General features: G+C 51.2%; 1 protein-coding gene across 4 annotated transcripts; it reads left to right on the top strand.

Moving 5' to 3' along the window:
- The first annotated feature begins 378 nt into the window (after nt 1-378).
- Nucleotides 379-15230, top strand: LOC129694621 (caspase-2-like). Of its 4 annotated transcripts, XM_055631352.1 has the most exons (4): nt 379-444; nt 2441-2535; nt 4438-4566; nt 14647-15230. In XM_055631352.1, the coding sequence occupies exons 1-4, from the start codon at nt 429-431 to the stop codon at nt 14773-14775; spliced, it is 369 nt and encodes a 122-aa protein (XP_055487327.1). In that variant the 5' UTR covers nt 379-428; the 3' UTR covers nt 14776-15230. The 4 variants fall into 4 exon arrangements, 1 of the variants encoding a protein (XP_055487327.1); XR_008723025.1 differs by lacking the exons at nt 379-444; nt 14647-15230 and adding an exon at nt 1299-1557 and having other exon boundaries at nt 2441-3274; nt 4438-6905; XR_008723026.1 differs by lacking the exons at nt 379-444; nt 4438-4566; nt 14647-15230 and adding an exon at nt 1299-1493 and having other exon boundaries at nt 2441-3029.
- Nucleotides 15231-16545: the final 1315 nt, after the last annotated feature.

Consider the following 16545-nt stretch of genomic DNA (forward strand, 5'->3'; position numbering starts at 1 on the left):
GCTGCCCCGTTGCCCCCGCACTCCCTCTCCCCGCTGCCTCCCGCCCCGCACTCTCCTCTCCCCGCTGCCCCGGCCCCCGTAGGAGCATCCTCCGTCTATCTCGCTCCCTCTCTCCTCTCTCCCCCATGCCCCGTGACCCTCACGCCTGCGTCCCCCCCCTGCTATAGCATCTCTCTCTGGTGAGATAGTGTGCCCCCGGCCCCGCGAGTCGTCTCAGCCGGTCCTCCAAAGTCCCGTCAGGCCATGCGGCTCCTCCCCACCCGACCTCACTCCCATCGGGCACGGCGCCCCGTGCATGACCTCACTCCCATCGGGCACCGCGTAGGGGGTGGGGAAATATGCGGAGGGGAGAAGGTCAGGGGTCGGATAGCGGAGGGGAGAGAGGGGTCAAGGGTGAATCCCAGGGCCGGTGGTGACCCCTCAAGGAGATGCGGCCGGAGCACCGTGAGGCCCTTCGTTCCCTTCACCTGGTGCTAGCCCAGCGGATGCAGACGGAGGAGCCGCTGCATCTATATCACCTGTTGGCCGCAAGGGGGCAGAGAGTGGAGACGGACCGGGTGGACAAGACCAGGGAATGGGAGCGTCACTGGCTCTTCTGGCCAGAGATCCTCTGCTACAGGATCTTTGCTTCTGACCATCTCTCTAACCCCCCCCCCCCCCCCCCCCTCTCTCTCTCCCCTCCCTCTACCCCCCCCCCCCTCTCTAACCCCCCCCCCGCCCCTCTCTCCCCCCCCTCTCTACCCCCCCCCCCGCCCCTCCCCCGCTCCTCCCCCCCCTCCTCCCCCCCCCCTCTCTCCCTCCCCCTCTCTACCCCCCCCCTCTCTACCCCCCCCCCCCCCCCTCCCTCTCCCCCCCCCCCCCCCCCCCCCCTCTCCCCCCCCCTACCCTCACTCACCCCCCCTCCTCCCCCCCCCCCCCCCCCCCCCCCTCTCCCCCCCCTCTCTCCACCTCCCCTCCCTCCCTCTACCCCCCCCCCCCGAGTCTCCTCCCCCTCTCCCCCTCTCTCTCTCGCCCACCCTCTCTACCCCCCCCCGCCCCTCCCCCTCTCTAAACCCCCCCCCCCCTCTCCCTCTCTCTCTCCTCTCTCTCCTCTCTCTCTCTCCTCTCTCTTCCCATCTCTCTCTCTCCCCCCTCTACCCCCCCATCCCCCCCCCCCTCCTCTCTCTCTCCTGTTTCTCTCTCTCTCTCCAGTCTACTCCCCCCCCTCTGTCTCTCCCCTCTCTAACCCCCGCCTCCCCCCTCTCTCTCCCGTTGTTTCTCTCCCTCCCTCCCCTCTCTCCCCTCCTCTCTCTCTCTAACCCCCTCCCTCTCTCTGCCCCCCTCTCTCTCCCCAGGATAAGAGGACTCACTTCAGCAGGAACATTGAGCTTTTCCTTCTTCTCCCACGTCGAGGGCCGGCAGCTTTTGAAACGTTTGTCCGCGCACTCCCCGATACCGAACGGAGACATCTCTCCCAGTTACTGCAGGAAGAAATACTCCCTCATTCCACACAGGTGGGAGTGGGGGAGAGAGAGAGAGTCCTCTCAGCGGGACTTTATACTTATGCATCTTAAATATGTATGTCATGTTTTTAATTTGGCAAGTTTTTACATTGAAATTGAATTGAGAGAGGGGGGGGAATGAGTGATTGGCATATTTCAGTAAAGCACAATCTCTCTCTCTCTCTCCCTCTCCCCTCTATCCGCCCTCTCTCTCTCCCCTCTTTCTCTCCCTCCCCCCACTCTCTCCCCGTCTCACAGGGGCCAGGTTTTAACGATACCCCCCCTGATCCCGATGAAGATGAGGGCAGGGACCGTCCAGCAAAAAACCTCTGCATCAGAGGTGACCTCCCCTCTCCTCACCTCCCTTCTCCTCTCCTCTCCTCCCTCTTCTCTCCTCTCCTCCCCTCCCCTCTCATCTCCTGCCCTCTTATCTCCTCCGCTATTCTCCCCTACCCCCCCCCCCCCCCCCCCCCCCCCCCCCTCACCCTCCCCCCCCTCCTCTCCCCCCCTCCTCCACTTTCCTCCCCTCCTTCCCCCCCACCCCTTTATTCTGTGGCTGTGCCTTCTGGTCCTGGACTCTCCCACTAAAGTGCGGCACGATGGTGCAGCGGATAGAGCTGCTGCCTCACTGCGCCAGAGACCCGGGTTCTATCCTGACCACGGGTGCTGTCTGTACAGCGTTTACACGTTCTCCCAGTGACCTGCGTGGGTTTTCTCCGGGTGCTCCGGTTTCCTCCCACACTCCAAAGACGTGCGGGTTTGTAGGTTAATTGGCTTTGGTGTGAAATTGTAAATTGTCCCCAGTGTGTGTGTGTAGGATAGTGTTGGTGTGCGGAGATCTCTGATCGGCTCTGACTCGGTGGGCCGAAGGGCCTGTTTCTGCTCTGTATCTCTGAACTAGACTAGTGTGTGAACAGCCTTTCACTATTTCACTGACCCATTCTCTGTCTCGCCAGCAGATGTGAGAGAGACTTCTGTCGACGCTGGAGATGGGGCGGTGGGATACCCAGTGTTATCATGTTCTCCAAACATTTACACACAACATCGAGATACGGCGAGTCCCATTACAGCACGGTTTGGCAACAGCTCCATCTGAGACCAGCAAGAAATCGCAGAGAATTGTGGACGAAGCCCAGACCATCACACACACAAACCATCCTCCCTTCCATTGCCTCCATCCAGACCTCCCACTGCCTCGGCAAGGCCAGCAGCATAATCAAGGACCAGTCTCACCCCCGGTCACTCAATCTTCCCCTCTCCCATTGGGCAAGAGGTACAGAAGTGTGGAAACGAATACACACCTCCAGATTCAGGGACAGTTTCTTCCCGGCTGTTATCAGGCAACTGAACCATCCCTCTCACCAACTAGGGATCGGTCCTGACCTCCCATCTACCTCATTGGAGATCCTCGGACTATCTTTAATCGAACTTTACCTTGTACTAAATGTTATTCCCGTTATCCTGTATCTGTACACTGGACAGTTTGATTGTAATCATGTACGCTGACTGGATATGAAAGTGACAAGAAAGCTTTTCACTACCTCGGTACACGGGACTATGATAAACTCAACTATTAGAGGCGATGGATGGAAGGGAGGTTGGTTTTTGTGTGTGATGGGCTGGGCTGCGTCGACAACTCTCTGCGATTTCTTGTGGTCTTGAATGGGGCGGTTCCCAAACCGTGCCGTGATGCATCCTGATAAGATGCTTTCCACGGCGCACCTGCAGAAGTTGGTGAGAGTTTTTGGGGGCAAGCCGAACGCCCTCAGCCTTCTAAGGAAGTCGAGGCTTTGGTGAGCTTTCTTGCTCGTTGATCCAGGAGAAGTTGTTGGTGATATTGACTACTTAGAACTTGAAGCTTTCAATAACTCGAGGGGCCTGAGCTACAGGGAGTGGTTGGGGCAGGCTAGGATTTGATTTCATGGAGCGCAGGAGGATGAGGGGTGATCTTAATGAGATGTACAGAGTCATGAGAGGAATAGATCGGGTAGTTACACAGAGTCTCTTGCCCAGAGTAGGGGAATCAAGGACCAGAGGACACGGGTTTAAGGTGAGAGGGGGGGAAAGATGAAAGATTTAATAGGAACCTGAGGGTCAACATTTCCACACAGAGGGTGGTGGGTGTATGGAACGAGCTGCCTGAGGAGGTAGTTGAGGCAACATTTAAGAGACACTTGGACAGGTACATGGATAGGACAGGTTTGGAGGGATATGGGCCAAACGCAGGCAGGTGGGACTAGTGTAGATGGGGCATGTTGGTCGGTGTGGGCAAGGGGATCAGGTTGATCGAAAAGGTGGTGATGAAGACCAGAGATCATAGAAACAGAAAATAGGTGCAGGAAACATAGAAAATAGATACAGGAGGAGGCCATTCGGCCCTTCAAGCCAGCACCGCCATTCATTGTGATCATGGCTGATCGTCCCCTATCGATAACCCGTGCCTGCCTTCTCTCCATATCCCTTGACTCCACTAGCCCCTAATGTCGTAAATCTTCACAATCTTGGGATTCACAGTCGCCTGTGTACAGGATCAAAATGCAGAGGTTAGGAGAGACAGAGAGAGAGGCGAGAGGGAGAGAGAAACCGGGGGAGAGAGATGGAGAGAAGGGAGGAGAGTGAGAGGGGGAGAGAGATAGAGAGAAAGCAGAGAGAGAGGGGAGAGAGAGATGGGGGGAGTGAGAGGAGAGAGAGAGAAAGGGGGGAGAGAAAGACGGGGAGAGAGAGTAAGGGGGAGGAAGAGGGTGGGAGGGAGAGAGAGAGAAAGGGGGGGAGAGAGAGGGAGGGAGAGGGGGGGGAGAGAGGGAGAAGAGGGGGTAGAGAGACGGGTGAGAGGGGGGGAGGAAGAGAGGAGAGAGATGGGGAGAGAGTGAGAAGGGGGAAGGATACATATAACACTGACTCTTTACGCTCTCCCCCCTCTCTCTCCCCTTTTCTCTCCCCTCTCTCCCTCCCCCAGGAGATGAAGTCAGAGCTACAGCGAATTTCCCATCTCCCTGACCACCGATCAGTCCATTCAACCATCATGGCCGTGCTGTCCCATGGAGTGGAGGGAGCAGTGTATGGTGCAGATGGGCAGCTGTTACAGGTGGGGGAGACAAACATAGAATATAGATGCAGGAGTAGGCCATTTGGCCCTTTGAGCCAGCACCACCATTCAATGTGATCATGGCTGATCATCCACAATCAGTATCCCGTTCCTGCCTTCTCCCCATGTCCCTTGACTCCGCAATCTTTAAGAGCTCTATTTAACTCTCTCTTGAAAGCCTCCAGAGAATTGGCAGAAAATTCCACAGATTCACAACTGTCTGGGGTTTTTATATTTCTTCTCATCTCAGTTTATTCTTAAATTGTGGCCCCTATTTCTGGACTCCCCCAACATCGGGAACATGTTTCCTGCCTTTAGCGTGTCCAAACCCTTAATAGAAACATAGAAAATAGGTGCAGGAGTAGGCCATTCGGGCCTTCGAGCCTGCACCGCCATTCAATATGGTCATGGCTGATCATCCAACTCAATATCCTGTACCTGCCTTCTCTCCATACCCCCTGATCCCTTTAGCCACAAGGGCCACATCTAACTCCCTCTTAAATATAGCCAATGAACTGGCCTCAACTACCTTCTGTGGCAGAGAATTCCAGAGATTCACCACTCTCTGTGTGAAAAATGTTTTCCTCATCTCGGTCCTAAAAGATTTCCCCCTTATCCTTAAACTGTGACCCCTTGTTCTGGACTTCCCCAACATCGGGAACAATCTTCCTGCATCTAGCCTGTCCAACACCTTAAGAATTTTGTAAGTTTCTATAAGATTCCCCCCCTCAATCTTCTAAATTCTAGCAAGTACGAACCGAGTCTATCCAGTCTTTCTTCATATGAATCTTATATGTTTCAATGAGATACCCCCTCATCCTTCTAAACTACAGAGTGTACAAGCCCAGCCGCTCCATTCTCTCAGCATATGACAGTTCCGCCATCCCAGGAATTAACCTTGTAAACCTACGCAGCACTCCCTCAATAGCAAGAATGTCCATCCTCCAATTAGGGGACCAAAACTGCACATAATATGCCAGGTGTGATCTCAATAGAGCCCTATGAGGATGCACGATGACTTGGACTGGTTGGGGGAGTGGGCAGATGCAGTTTAATGTGCATAAAAGTGAGGTTATCCACTTTGATGGCAAAAGCAGGAAGGAAGATTTCTATCTAAATGGCGTCAAGTTGGGAACAGGGCAAGTACAACGGGATCTGGGGGTCCTTGTTCATCAGTCAATGAAAGTAACCATGCAGGTACAGCAGGCAGTGAAGAAAGTGAATGGCATGTTGGCCTTCATACCAAGAGGAGTTGAGTATAGGAGCAAAGAGGTCCGCCTGCAGTTGTGCAGGGCCTTAGTGAGACCACACCTATTTTGTGCAGTTTTGGTCTCCAAATTTGTGGAAGGACATTCTTGCTATTGAGGGAGTGCAGCGTAGGTTCACCAGGTTAATTCCCGGGATGGTGGGACTGTCATCTATCTATCTATACATAACTTAAACTCTAATCTTTTTATCTTCCGGTTTGCGTTGTTTTTACATTTGTGCAACAATGTTACACGATATCACCACCTTACTTACCATTCTCCAGTGCTGCAAGTGCAACAAGATCGGTGGTATATTTTATGTTATTAAGGTTTAAGCAGCTTAAGAACCACGCGTATGCAAATTAGTCTCCTCTCCTGTCAGTCACCGCCGCGACAGCGACACCCTGCAACATCACCTCACTGATTGGACACATCCGAACAATTCAAAGAGTCAAAGTCTCAGTCAAAATGTCTTTACTAAGTCACCCGGGTGAAATCAGAATTCAGCCAGCTGTGTGCACCAGTGTCCACACAAAAGACTGGCACTGTTCAGACTGCGATACAGAGAAATTACAAGCATCTGTATACTGATAAAACAGCCTTAGCCACATGGTTAGTAGACATAAATGAACAAATGAACTCAGGTAAACACAATGAGGCCCCTTAACTATATTGGGGAGATATGGGAGTAAAATGGGAGAGAGAGCAGCTACACAGGCAAGAAGAGCTCTATTGTACACCTTGTCACCCCCATGCAGGATGCTGGTATCGCAATGGAATGCTAGAAGGCCGGGAATGGCCCTTATCTTAGTTCCCGCTGGAACAGCGAAGGTCGCCTTCCCAGGCTTTTGCAGACATCTGTGGTGGCTAATTTAAAATACTACCAATATTCTGTTCACAAAATGGCGGTGGTAGCTAAAATGACTAATATAATCTAAGTAAGATGGAGGAGACCGCACTAGCTCTTACACCTCTGCCCGACGTTGCCTGGCGCGGCTTCCGGGCAACCTCTGGTCAGAGGAGCAACAACCTCGAGATGCTAGGGAGGTGATGAGGGAGATGGGGAATTGAGGGAGAGGAGGGGGTAGGGAGTGGAGAGGAGTTATGGAAGAAGGGAGTAACTGAGGGTAGGGGAAAGGACAGAGGGAGAGGTGAGGGAGGGATTAGGGAAGGGAGGAGGAGGAGAGGGGAAAGAAGAGGGAGAGGAGGGGAACAGCGAGAGGAGGGGGTGGGGTATAGAGGGAGATGAGGGCAGTGGGGGAGGTGAGGATGGATAGGGGGAGGTGAGGAATGGGGGATAGGAGAGGGGAGAGGACCTATGGAGGGAGGGAGTGACTGAGGGTAGGGAAAAGGAGAGAGAGAGGTGAGGGAGGGATTGGGGAGGGGAGGGGGGAAAGGGAGGGTGAAGAGGAAAGGGTGCTGGGGATGAGAGGAAATGCCTGCACAGTTGAGGGCTATGGGTGAGTGGTGGAATATTGTGTTGGGGGACCAGGCCTCCCGTGTGACTGGGTCCCAACGGGTCCCACTTAGTCTTGTATGTTGATAGAATGGAGCGGCTGGGCTTGTATACTCTGTAATTTAGGATGAGACGGGATTTTATTGAAGCAGGAACAGGGTACTGAGTGTGGATGGCCAGCCATTGTCACAGTGAATGGCGGTGCTGGCTCGAAGGGCCGAATGGCCTACTACTGCAGCTATGTCTATTGTCTCCACTCCTCTCCCGTCTCCTCCTCCCCTCCTGTCCCCTCCCCCCCCCCCCTCCCTCTCTCTCTCTCTCTCACTAGGTGGACCTGCAGGATGGGAGAGAGAGTTTGTTTTCATTGGAGGGAGGCGGAGGGGAAACTACGCACCAGATCTGACATCATCTGTGGCTACACCTGTTTGAAAGGTGATTGCCTCCCTCCCCCTCTCTCTCCCCCACCCTCTCTCTCACCTCCTCCCCCCCCCCCCCCTCTCTCTCTCTCTCTCGCTCCCTCAGCACTCTGTCTCTCTATTATAGTGAAGCAGCTGTGTTGAGAAATTTAGAAAGGGCTATCGCTGCCCCGTGCAGGGATCTTAATTCTGTCTTTAACACTGAAAATCAAAGTTGAGAAATGTCTACTACACTGTCCGACATCAATAGCTAAGAAGACTAACAAGAAAGAACAATGATGACATTATTACATCGGTGTTTTTGTTTTTTAATGGGAAAGAAGGAAATGGCAGACCAGTTAAACGAGTACTTTGGTTCAGGCTTCACTAAGGAAGACACAAACAATCTCTCAGCAATACTTGGGGACTGAGGATCTAGTGGGAGGGAGGAACTGAAGGAAATCCACATTAGGTAGGAAATGATGTTGGGTACACTGATGGGACTGAAGGCTGATAAATCCACAGGGCCTGATGGGCTGCATCCCATCTGAAGAAGGGTCTCGACCCGTAACGCTGGAGTTGCCTATTTCCTTCCATAGATGCTGCCACACCTGCTGAGTTTCTCCAGCTTTTTAGTTATCTTCGATTTTCCAACATCTGCAATTCCTTCTGAAACACCATGTTTTAAGAAAGAAGGCAGAGAGAAAACAGGGAATTATAGACCAGTTATTCTTTCATCGGTAGTGGGGAAAGTGCTGGAGTCGATTGTTAAAGATGTTATAGCAGCGCATTTGGAAAGCAGTGACAGGATCAGTCAGTCAGCATGGATTTATGAAGGGGAAATCATGCTTGACTAATCTTCTGGAATTTTTTGCAGATGTAACAAGTAGAATGGATGAAGGAGAATCAGTGGGTGTAGTGTATCTGGACTTTCAAAAAGCCTTTGACAAGGTCCCACACGAGAGATTAGTGGGCAAAATTAGAGCACATGGTATTGGGGGTAAGGTATTGACATGGATAGAGAACTGGTTGGCAGACAGGAAACAAAGAGTAGGGATTTTCAGCATGGCAGGCAGTGACTAGTGGGGTGCAGCAAGGCTTGGTGCTGGGACCGCAGCTATTTACAATATATATTAATGATTTAGATGAGGGAATTAAATGTCGCTTCTGATGTTTGCAGAGGACACAAAGTTGGGTGGCAGTGTGAACTGTGAGGAGGTTGCTATGTGGCTGCAGGGTGACTTGGACATGTTGGGTGAGTGGGCAGATGCATGGCATGCAGTTTAATGTGGATAAATGTGAGGTTATCCACTTCAGTGGCAAGAACAGGAAGGCAGATTATTATGTGAATGGTGTCGGATTAGGAGAAGGGGAGATGCAACGAGACCTGGGTGTGCTTGTACACCAGTCACTGAAAGTAAGCATGCAGGTACAGCAGGCAGGGAAGAAAGCGAATGGCATGTTGGCCTTCAGAACAAGAGGATTTGAGTTTAGGAGCAAGGAGGTCCTACTGCAGTTGTACAAGGCCCTGGTGAGACCGCATCTAGAGTATTGTGTGCAATTTGGTCCCCTAATTTGAGGAAGGACATTCTTGCCATTGAGGGAGTGCAGCGTCGGTTTACTGGGTAATTCCCTGGATGGTGGGACTGTCATATGATGTAAGAATGGGGTCGACTGGTTTTCCTATTCAAAGGAATTTAGAAGGATCAGGGGGGATCTTATGGAAATATATAAAATTATTAAAGGATTGGACAGGCTAGATGCAGGAAAAATGTTCTCGATGTTCGGGGAGTCCAGAATCAGGGGTCACAGTTCAAGAATAAGGGGTCGGCCATTTAGGATAGAGATGAAGAGAAACTTTTTCAAACCAGAGACTTGTGAATCTGTGGAATTCTCTGCCACAGAAGGCAGTGGAGGCCAATTTACTGGATGTTTTCAAGAGAGCGTTAGATTTAGCTCTTAGGGCCAACAGAATCAAGGGATATTGGGAGAAGGCAGGAACGGAGTACTGATTGTGGATGATCAGCCATGATCATATTGAATAGCGGTGCTGGCTCAAAGGGCCGAATGGCCTACTCCTGCACCTATTGTGTATGTTTCCATGTTTCTTCCCCTCTCTCTGACCCCAGGCACGGCTGTCTTGAACACACGTCGCGGTTCTTGGTATGTTCAAGCACTCTTGCAAGTTCATGCATCACATGCTAAGGACATGCATGTGGCAGATATGTTAGTAAAGGTATGTCTCGCCCCTTCTCTCTCCGCCCCTCTCTCCACCCCCCTCTCTCCTCCCCCCTCTCTCCTCCCCCTCTCTCCACACCCCTCTCTCCATCCCCCTCTCTCCCCCCCCTCGTCCCCCCCTCCCCCTCCCCCCTTCTCTCCCCCCCCCCCCTCCCTCCCCCCTCTCCCCCCCTCTCTCCTCCCCCTCTCCCCCCTCTCTCCCCCCCCCCCCCCCTCTCCCCCCTCTCTCTCCCCCCCTCTCTCTCCCCCCCCCCTCCACCCCCCTCTCTCTCCATCCCCCTCTCTCCACCCCCCCCTCTCTCACCCCCCTCTCTCTCCCCCCCCTCTCTCCCCACCCCCCTCCCCCCCCTCTCTCCCCCCCTCTCCCCCCCTCTCCTCTCCACCCCCCTCTCTCCCCCCTCACTCTCTAACACCTGTTTCTGCCCCTCTGTCTCTCACTAAATGTCTTGTTTGCAATATCTAGGGGAGGCTGAGAGAAGGGAGGGGAGTAGAGGAGAGAGCAGAGGGGAGGGGAGGGGAGAGGAAAGGCGGAGGGAGGGGAAGGAGGTGATGGGAGGGAGGAGTAGGGAGAGAGCAGAGGGGAGGGGAGTAATGTTACAGTGTTCGGTAACTTGAGTTTTAAATCTCGGATCATTTTATATCTAAAGGTCACAGCATGAAATATATTCTCCCTTCCTGCCTCCCCCTCCCCCCCCCCCCCCACACTCAGAGACGTGGAGAGGGGGTGTACGGCCGGAGGGCAGGGGTACATTGCCTGTTATCCAGTCGGCAGAAAGACCCCTCTCTCCCCATCTGAGACCCACGGGAAATTGCAGAGAGTTGTGGATGCAGCCCAGACCATCACACACACAAACCAACCTCCCTTCCATCCACTCCATCTACTCCTCACGCTGCCTCGTCAAGGCCAGCAGCAACATCAAGGACCAGTCAGTGGGGCAAGAGGTACAGGTGTGAAAACGCACCCCTCCAGATTCAGAGACAGTTTGTTCCCGGCTGTTATCAGGCAACTGAACCGTCCTCTCACCAACTGGAGATCCTGTACCTGTAAACTGTAGACGGCTCGACTGTAAACTTTAATCCTGTACCTGTAAACTGTAGACGGCTCGATTGTAATCATGTACAGTCTTTACGCTGACTGAAGAGCATGCAACAACAAAGCTTTACGCTGTACCTCGGTACACGGGACAATAAACTAAACAGATGTTTAGGAAGGAACTGCAGAAGCTGGTTTAAACTGACGAAAGACACAGAGTGCTGGAGTAACTCAGCGGGTTAGGCAGCGATGTCAGAGTGAGGCCAAATGCAAATTGGAGGAACAGCATCTCATATTTTGTTCGGGCAGCTTACCGCTCAGTGGTATGAATATTGATTTATCTCACCTCGGGTAGCCCCAGCATTCCCTCTCTCTCTCTATCCCTCCCCCTCCCAAGTTGCACCAGCTTCTCGTTTTCACCCTACAACCAGCTAACAACATCCATATCTCTCGTTTCCCTTATCCCTAACCATTCTGAAGAAAGTCTCAACCCGAAACGTCACCTATTCCTTCTCTCCAGAGATGCTGCCTGTCCCATCGAAACATAGAGAATAGGTGCAGGAGGAGGCCATTCAGCGCTTCGAGCCAGCAGTGCCATTCATTGTGATCATGGCTGATCATCCACAATCAGTAACCCGTGCCTGCCTTCTCCCCATATCCCTTAATTCCGCTAACCGCAAGAGCTCTAACTCTCTTTTGAATTCATCCAGTGAATTGGCCTTCACTACCATCTGGCAGAGAATTCCACAAATTTGCAACTCTCTGGGTGAAAAAGTTTTTTCTCATCTCAGTTTTAAATGGCCACCCCTTTATTCTTAGACTGTGGCCCCTGGTTCTGGACTCGCCCAACATTGGTACATTTTTCCTGCATGTAGCTTGTCCAGTCCTTTTATAATTTTAGATGTTTCTATAAGATCCCCCCTTATCCTTCTAAACTCCAGTGAATACAAACCCAGTTGTTCCAATCTTTCCTCATATGACAGTCCCGCCATCCCGGGGATTAACCTGGTGAACCTGCACTGCCTCAATAGCAAGGTTGTCCTTCCTCAAATTAGGAGACCAAAACTGTACACAATACTCCAGATGTGGTCTCACCAGGGCCCTGTACAACTGCAGAAGGACCTCTTTACTCCTTTACTCAACTCCTCTCGTTATGAAGGCCAACATGTAATTAGATTTGTGTTCAAGAAGGAACTGCAGATGCTGGAAGATCGAAGGTACATAAAAATGCTGGAGAAACTCAGCGGGTGCAACAGCACCTATGGAGCAAAGGAAATAGGCGACGTTTCGGGCCGAAACCCTTCAGACTGATGGGGGGTGGGGGGGAGAAGGAAGGAAAAAGGGAGGAGTCTCCTCCCCTTCCTCCCATCCCCCCACCCTCGGGCTCCTCCTCCTCCCTTTTTCCTTCCGCCGCCGGAAAACCGGAACGCTGCCACAGCTCCGAGGTCGGGATCGGGTCACCGGAACGCCGCCACAGCCCCGAGGCCGCCAGCTCCACCATTAGGCCTCAGCGCAGACGGAGACGACAAGAAAAGTCGCAGCCCCCCCGTAGGAAAAGACCAAAAAACATGTTTCTCCCACCCACACACACACATACACAACCTAATAAACCAAAATTAACTAAAACAGGACAAAAGAACAACAACAAAAATGAAAGAAACAGACGGACTGCAGGCGAGCCGCAGCTGCTAAAGCAGCGCCGCCACTCCACATCGGTGAGACCAAGCATAGGCTTGGCGATCACTTCGCCCAACACCTCCGCTTGGTCCGCAATAACCAACCTGATCTCCCGGTGGCTCAGCACTTCAACTCCCCCTCCCATTCCGAATCCGACCTGTCGTGGGCCTCCTCCATGGCCAGAGTGAGGCCCACTGCAAATTGGAGGAGCAGGACCTTATATTTTGCTTGGGCAGTTTACACCCCAGCGGTATGAACATTGACATGTCTAATTTCAGGTAGTCCTTGCTTTCACCCTCCTTCCCCTTATCTTCCCAGCTCTCCCTCAGCCTAGTGTCTCCGCCTCTTTCATCTTCCCGTCACCCCCACCCTCACATCAGTAAGGGTCTCGACCCGAAACATTGCCTCCTTCGTTCCATAGATGCTGCCTCACCCGCTGAGTTTAGGTATGTTACAAAACCTACCTGAATCGTGGCTGAGCATCTGCCCCACCCCTTGTGTGTGATTTTGGAGCTGTTTGGAGGGGGCGGGTTTAAAACCCGATTCTTACTAGGCTGTTCCAATCGCAGATGTTCAGCCTAGTAAATCATTAACGGAGAATCGCTGCAAGACCCGGTCCCAAAAGCTATTATTAGTTTTATAGGCCTCGAATAGTAGATATAATAATTTTAAAAGCTCTCGTTCAGTTCGCAACCTCTCGCAGCCCCAGGGTTTTATAAAGCAAACAATTAAAGGTATGTACCTTATTTTTACATTAAATGGGGCATGTATATAACCCTATAATTAAAATTTTCTATAGCGAGTAGCTCATTTGGGCTTTTTATATCCCCAGTATTTTTCTCCTCGGCATTTGAGGGCACAAATCCAGCGCCCGATTTGAACGTTCTAAACCAGCGCGTTCACAGAAACCCACTAGAAACCGATTTAAATGGGCATTTATTTACAGCAATTGAACACTAAATTCCTTCCATTTGGCCTATAAATTAATGTAAATTAGATATAAAAATCATGTTATATGTGAATTATTTGTGAATAATCTTTGGACACTTAGGCTTTTAAAAATGTTAATCTTTCCTAAGAAATGTGCTTTTGACTATCCAAGATCACAGCTTTTTTGTAATGTCCATTGAAAATCAATAGGGAACAAGATGCTAATTTCCGAGTATGAAAATGGTCATAACTTTTTTAATACTTGAGATATGAAAGTGAATTTGGTGTCAAATTAAACTTATTGTTATGCTTTATCTGATGGGATAAATTGCAGACTTGATTTTTTAAATCTCAAAATTTTGTAACATTGCTACTGAGTTTCTCCAGCATTTGTGTCTACCAGAGCAAACATCGTCTGTTGATGGAAACAACAAAAAATAAAACTGTAAAACGTCACAAATACTCAGAAATGTCAGACAGCATCTGGAAAGGGAAAGGGAGTTAAAAGTTAAGGCTGAAGACCTATTGTCAGAACTCAGTTGCACTTGAAACCAACTCTTTTTCCATGAGCAACTTGGTTGGATGACAGACACAAAAAGCTGTAGTAACTCAGCGGGTCAGGCAGCATTTGTGGAGAACATGGATAGGTGACGTTTCATAGAGTGCTGGAGTAACAGCGGGTAAGGCAGCATCTCTGGAGAGAAGGAATGGATGACATTTCTGGTTGAGACCCTTCAGATTGGTTAGGGGTAACGGAAACGAGAGAATGAATGAAACAAACTGAACTGATATTATCCCTCTTCCTCGCTCTCTCTTCACCGCTCTCTCTCTCCCCCTTCCCCTCTCTCCCTCCTATCTTTCCCCCTCTCTACCCCCCTCTCTCTCCCCCCTTCTCTCTCCTCCCCCCTCTCTCTCCCTCTATCACCCCCTCTCCCCTTTCTCTCCACCTCTCACTCTCTTCTCTCTCTCTCTCTCTCTCTCCCCCCTCTTTCTTCCCCTCCCTCTCTCTTTCCCCTCTCGTTTCCCCTCTCTCTCTTTCCCCCCACCCCAACCACTTTTTCTCTCCCCCTCTCTTTTTCCCCTCTCTTTCTCCAATCCCCCCAGGTGAATGCTCTAATCAAGGAGAGAGAGGGTTTTGCTCCGGGAACAGAACATCATCGATGTAAAAAAATGTCGGAATATTCTAGTGCTCTTTGTAAAGATCTTTATCTCTTTCCTGGACTCCATGAGTAATGGGGAGGAGAGGGGAGTGGTGGAGGGGAGGAGGAGAGGGGAGAAGAGGGATGAAAGCTACGTCGTTTAGTTTTGTTCCATCTTGTCCCTCTCCCCTTCTCTTCCCTCTCTCTCCCTTTTCTCTCCCGTTGACCTACACAACCTTTGTTTTAATTGGACGAACAATAGGTTTATTTTATATTCCACGCGGTTTTATATGTTTAATTTTCTACGAACGTTTTCATCTTCCTAACGAAATGTTTCCTGACATTCACTGCCATTTAAATCCGTGAGATTTGTATTAAAACATTGATTTCTGCTCTGCATTGGGTATCTGAATGGCATATTGAACACACGTCGCGGTTCTTGGTATGTTCAAGCACTCTTGCAAGTTCATGCATCACACGCTAAGGACATGCATGTGGCAGATATGTTAGTAAAGGTATGTCTGTTTGTTGAATGCAGTCCAGAGAGAGAGAGAGAGAGGAGAGAGAGGGGGGGGGAGGGGGGTGTTCAACGTCCTCCAAAATTGAGAAACTGAGATATAGCTACAGTACGGAAACAGGCCCTTCGGCCCACTGAGTCCCCGCCGACCAGCGATCCCAGCACACGGGACAATTTAACAATTTTTACCGAAGCCAATTAACTTGCAAACCCGCACGTCTTTGGAGCATGGGAGAAAACGGGAACACCCTGAGAAAACCCGCACAGGTCACGGGGAGAAAGGGCAAACTCCGGTCAGACAGCACCCGTAGTCAGGATGGAACCCGGGTCCCTGCCGCTGTGAGCCAGCAACTCTACCGCTGCACCACCGTGCTGCCCACTGAAGCTGGAAAGGGTACAGAGAAGATTTACGAGGATGTGGCCAAGACTCGAGGGGGCTGAGCTACAGGGAGAGGTTGGGGCAGGGTTGGATTTTATTCCTTGGGGCGCAGGAATTGGTGAGTTTAGTTTAGCCTCAGAATTAAAGGACGTTCTTCTAGGAAGTAGATGAAGGAGAACTTCTTTAGCCAGTGGGTGGTGAATCTGTGCAATTCATTGCCACAGAAAGCTGTGGAGGCCAAGTCAGTGGATATATTTAAGGCAGGGTTAGATAGATTGTTGATTAGTACGGAATGCAGGGTTTATGGAGAGAATGCAGGAGAATGGTGTTAGAAGGGAGAGATAGATCAGTCATGATTGAATGGTGGAGTAGTCCTGATGGGCTGAATGGCCTAATTCTACTATCACATGATCTTATGACCATCCAAATACATCAGATAATGCTGTACAATCAAGTCAAACTCCAGTACAACGGGTAGAGCAAAGGGGAAGATACAGAGTGCAGTATATAGTTCTCGTCATTGAAGCACATCAGTTCCAGAGACAAAGTCCAATGTCCGCAATGGGTAGAGGAGAATCGGTCAGTGCCCGAGCTTATGGAAGGAGCATTCAGAAGCCTGATCACAGAGGGGAAGAAGCTTGGTGGTTTGCACTTTCAAGCTTCTGTATAGTCAGCTGGACGGGAGAGGGGAGAAGAAGGAATGAAAGGCTAACGGTCGGAGCACTTCTGGCGATCAACAAACCTGCTTGCTATTGATGGAGTGCAGCGTAGGTTCACCAGGCATGGCGAGACTGACATGAAGAAAGAATGGGTCGACTGGGCGTGACCTGCCGGTGCTCCAGCAGAAGGTGGTCAAGGTGGGTGAAAGCCTTACCACAGAACGGGCAGGGGAAGGGATGCTCACCGTTGTGAGTATGCCGGTGCTGCCACGGCCTTGCCACACTCAGCGCACACTAAGGGTCTCTCTC

This window comes from Leucoraja erinacea, unplaced genomic scaffold (genome assembly GCF_028641065.1).
Source record: "Leucoraja erinacea ecotype New England unplaced genomic scaffold, Leri_hhj_1 Leri_726S, whole genome shotgun sequence".
In the NCBI taxonomy this organism is placed as follows: domain Eukaryota; kingdom Metazoa; phylum Chordata; class Chondrichthyes; order Rajiformes; family Rajidae; genus Leucoraja; species Leucoraja erinaceus.

Excerpts from the sequence above, each read along its gene's own strand:
- LOC129694621 (XM_055631352.1), top strand. Across the intron at positions 2,536-4,437 it reads ACACACAACATCGAGATACG|GAGATGAAGTCAGAGCTACA; the intron begins GCGAGTCCCATT and ends TCCCTCCCCCAG. Across the intron at positions 4,567-14,646 it reads CAGATGGGCAGCTGTTACAG|GTGAATGCTCTAATCAAGGA; the intron begins GTGGGGGAGACA and ends CAATCCCCCCAG.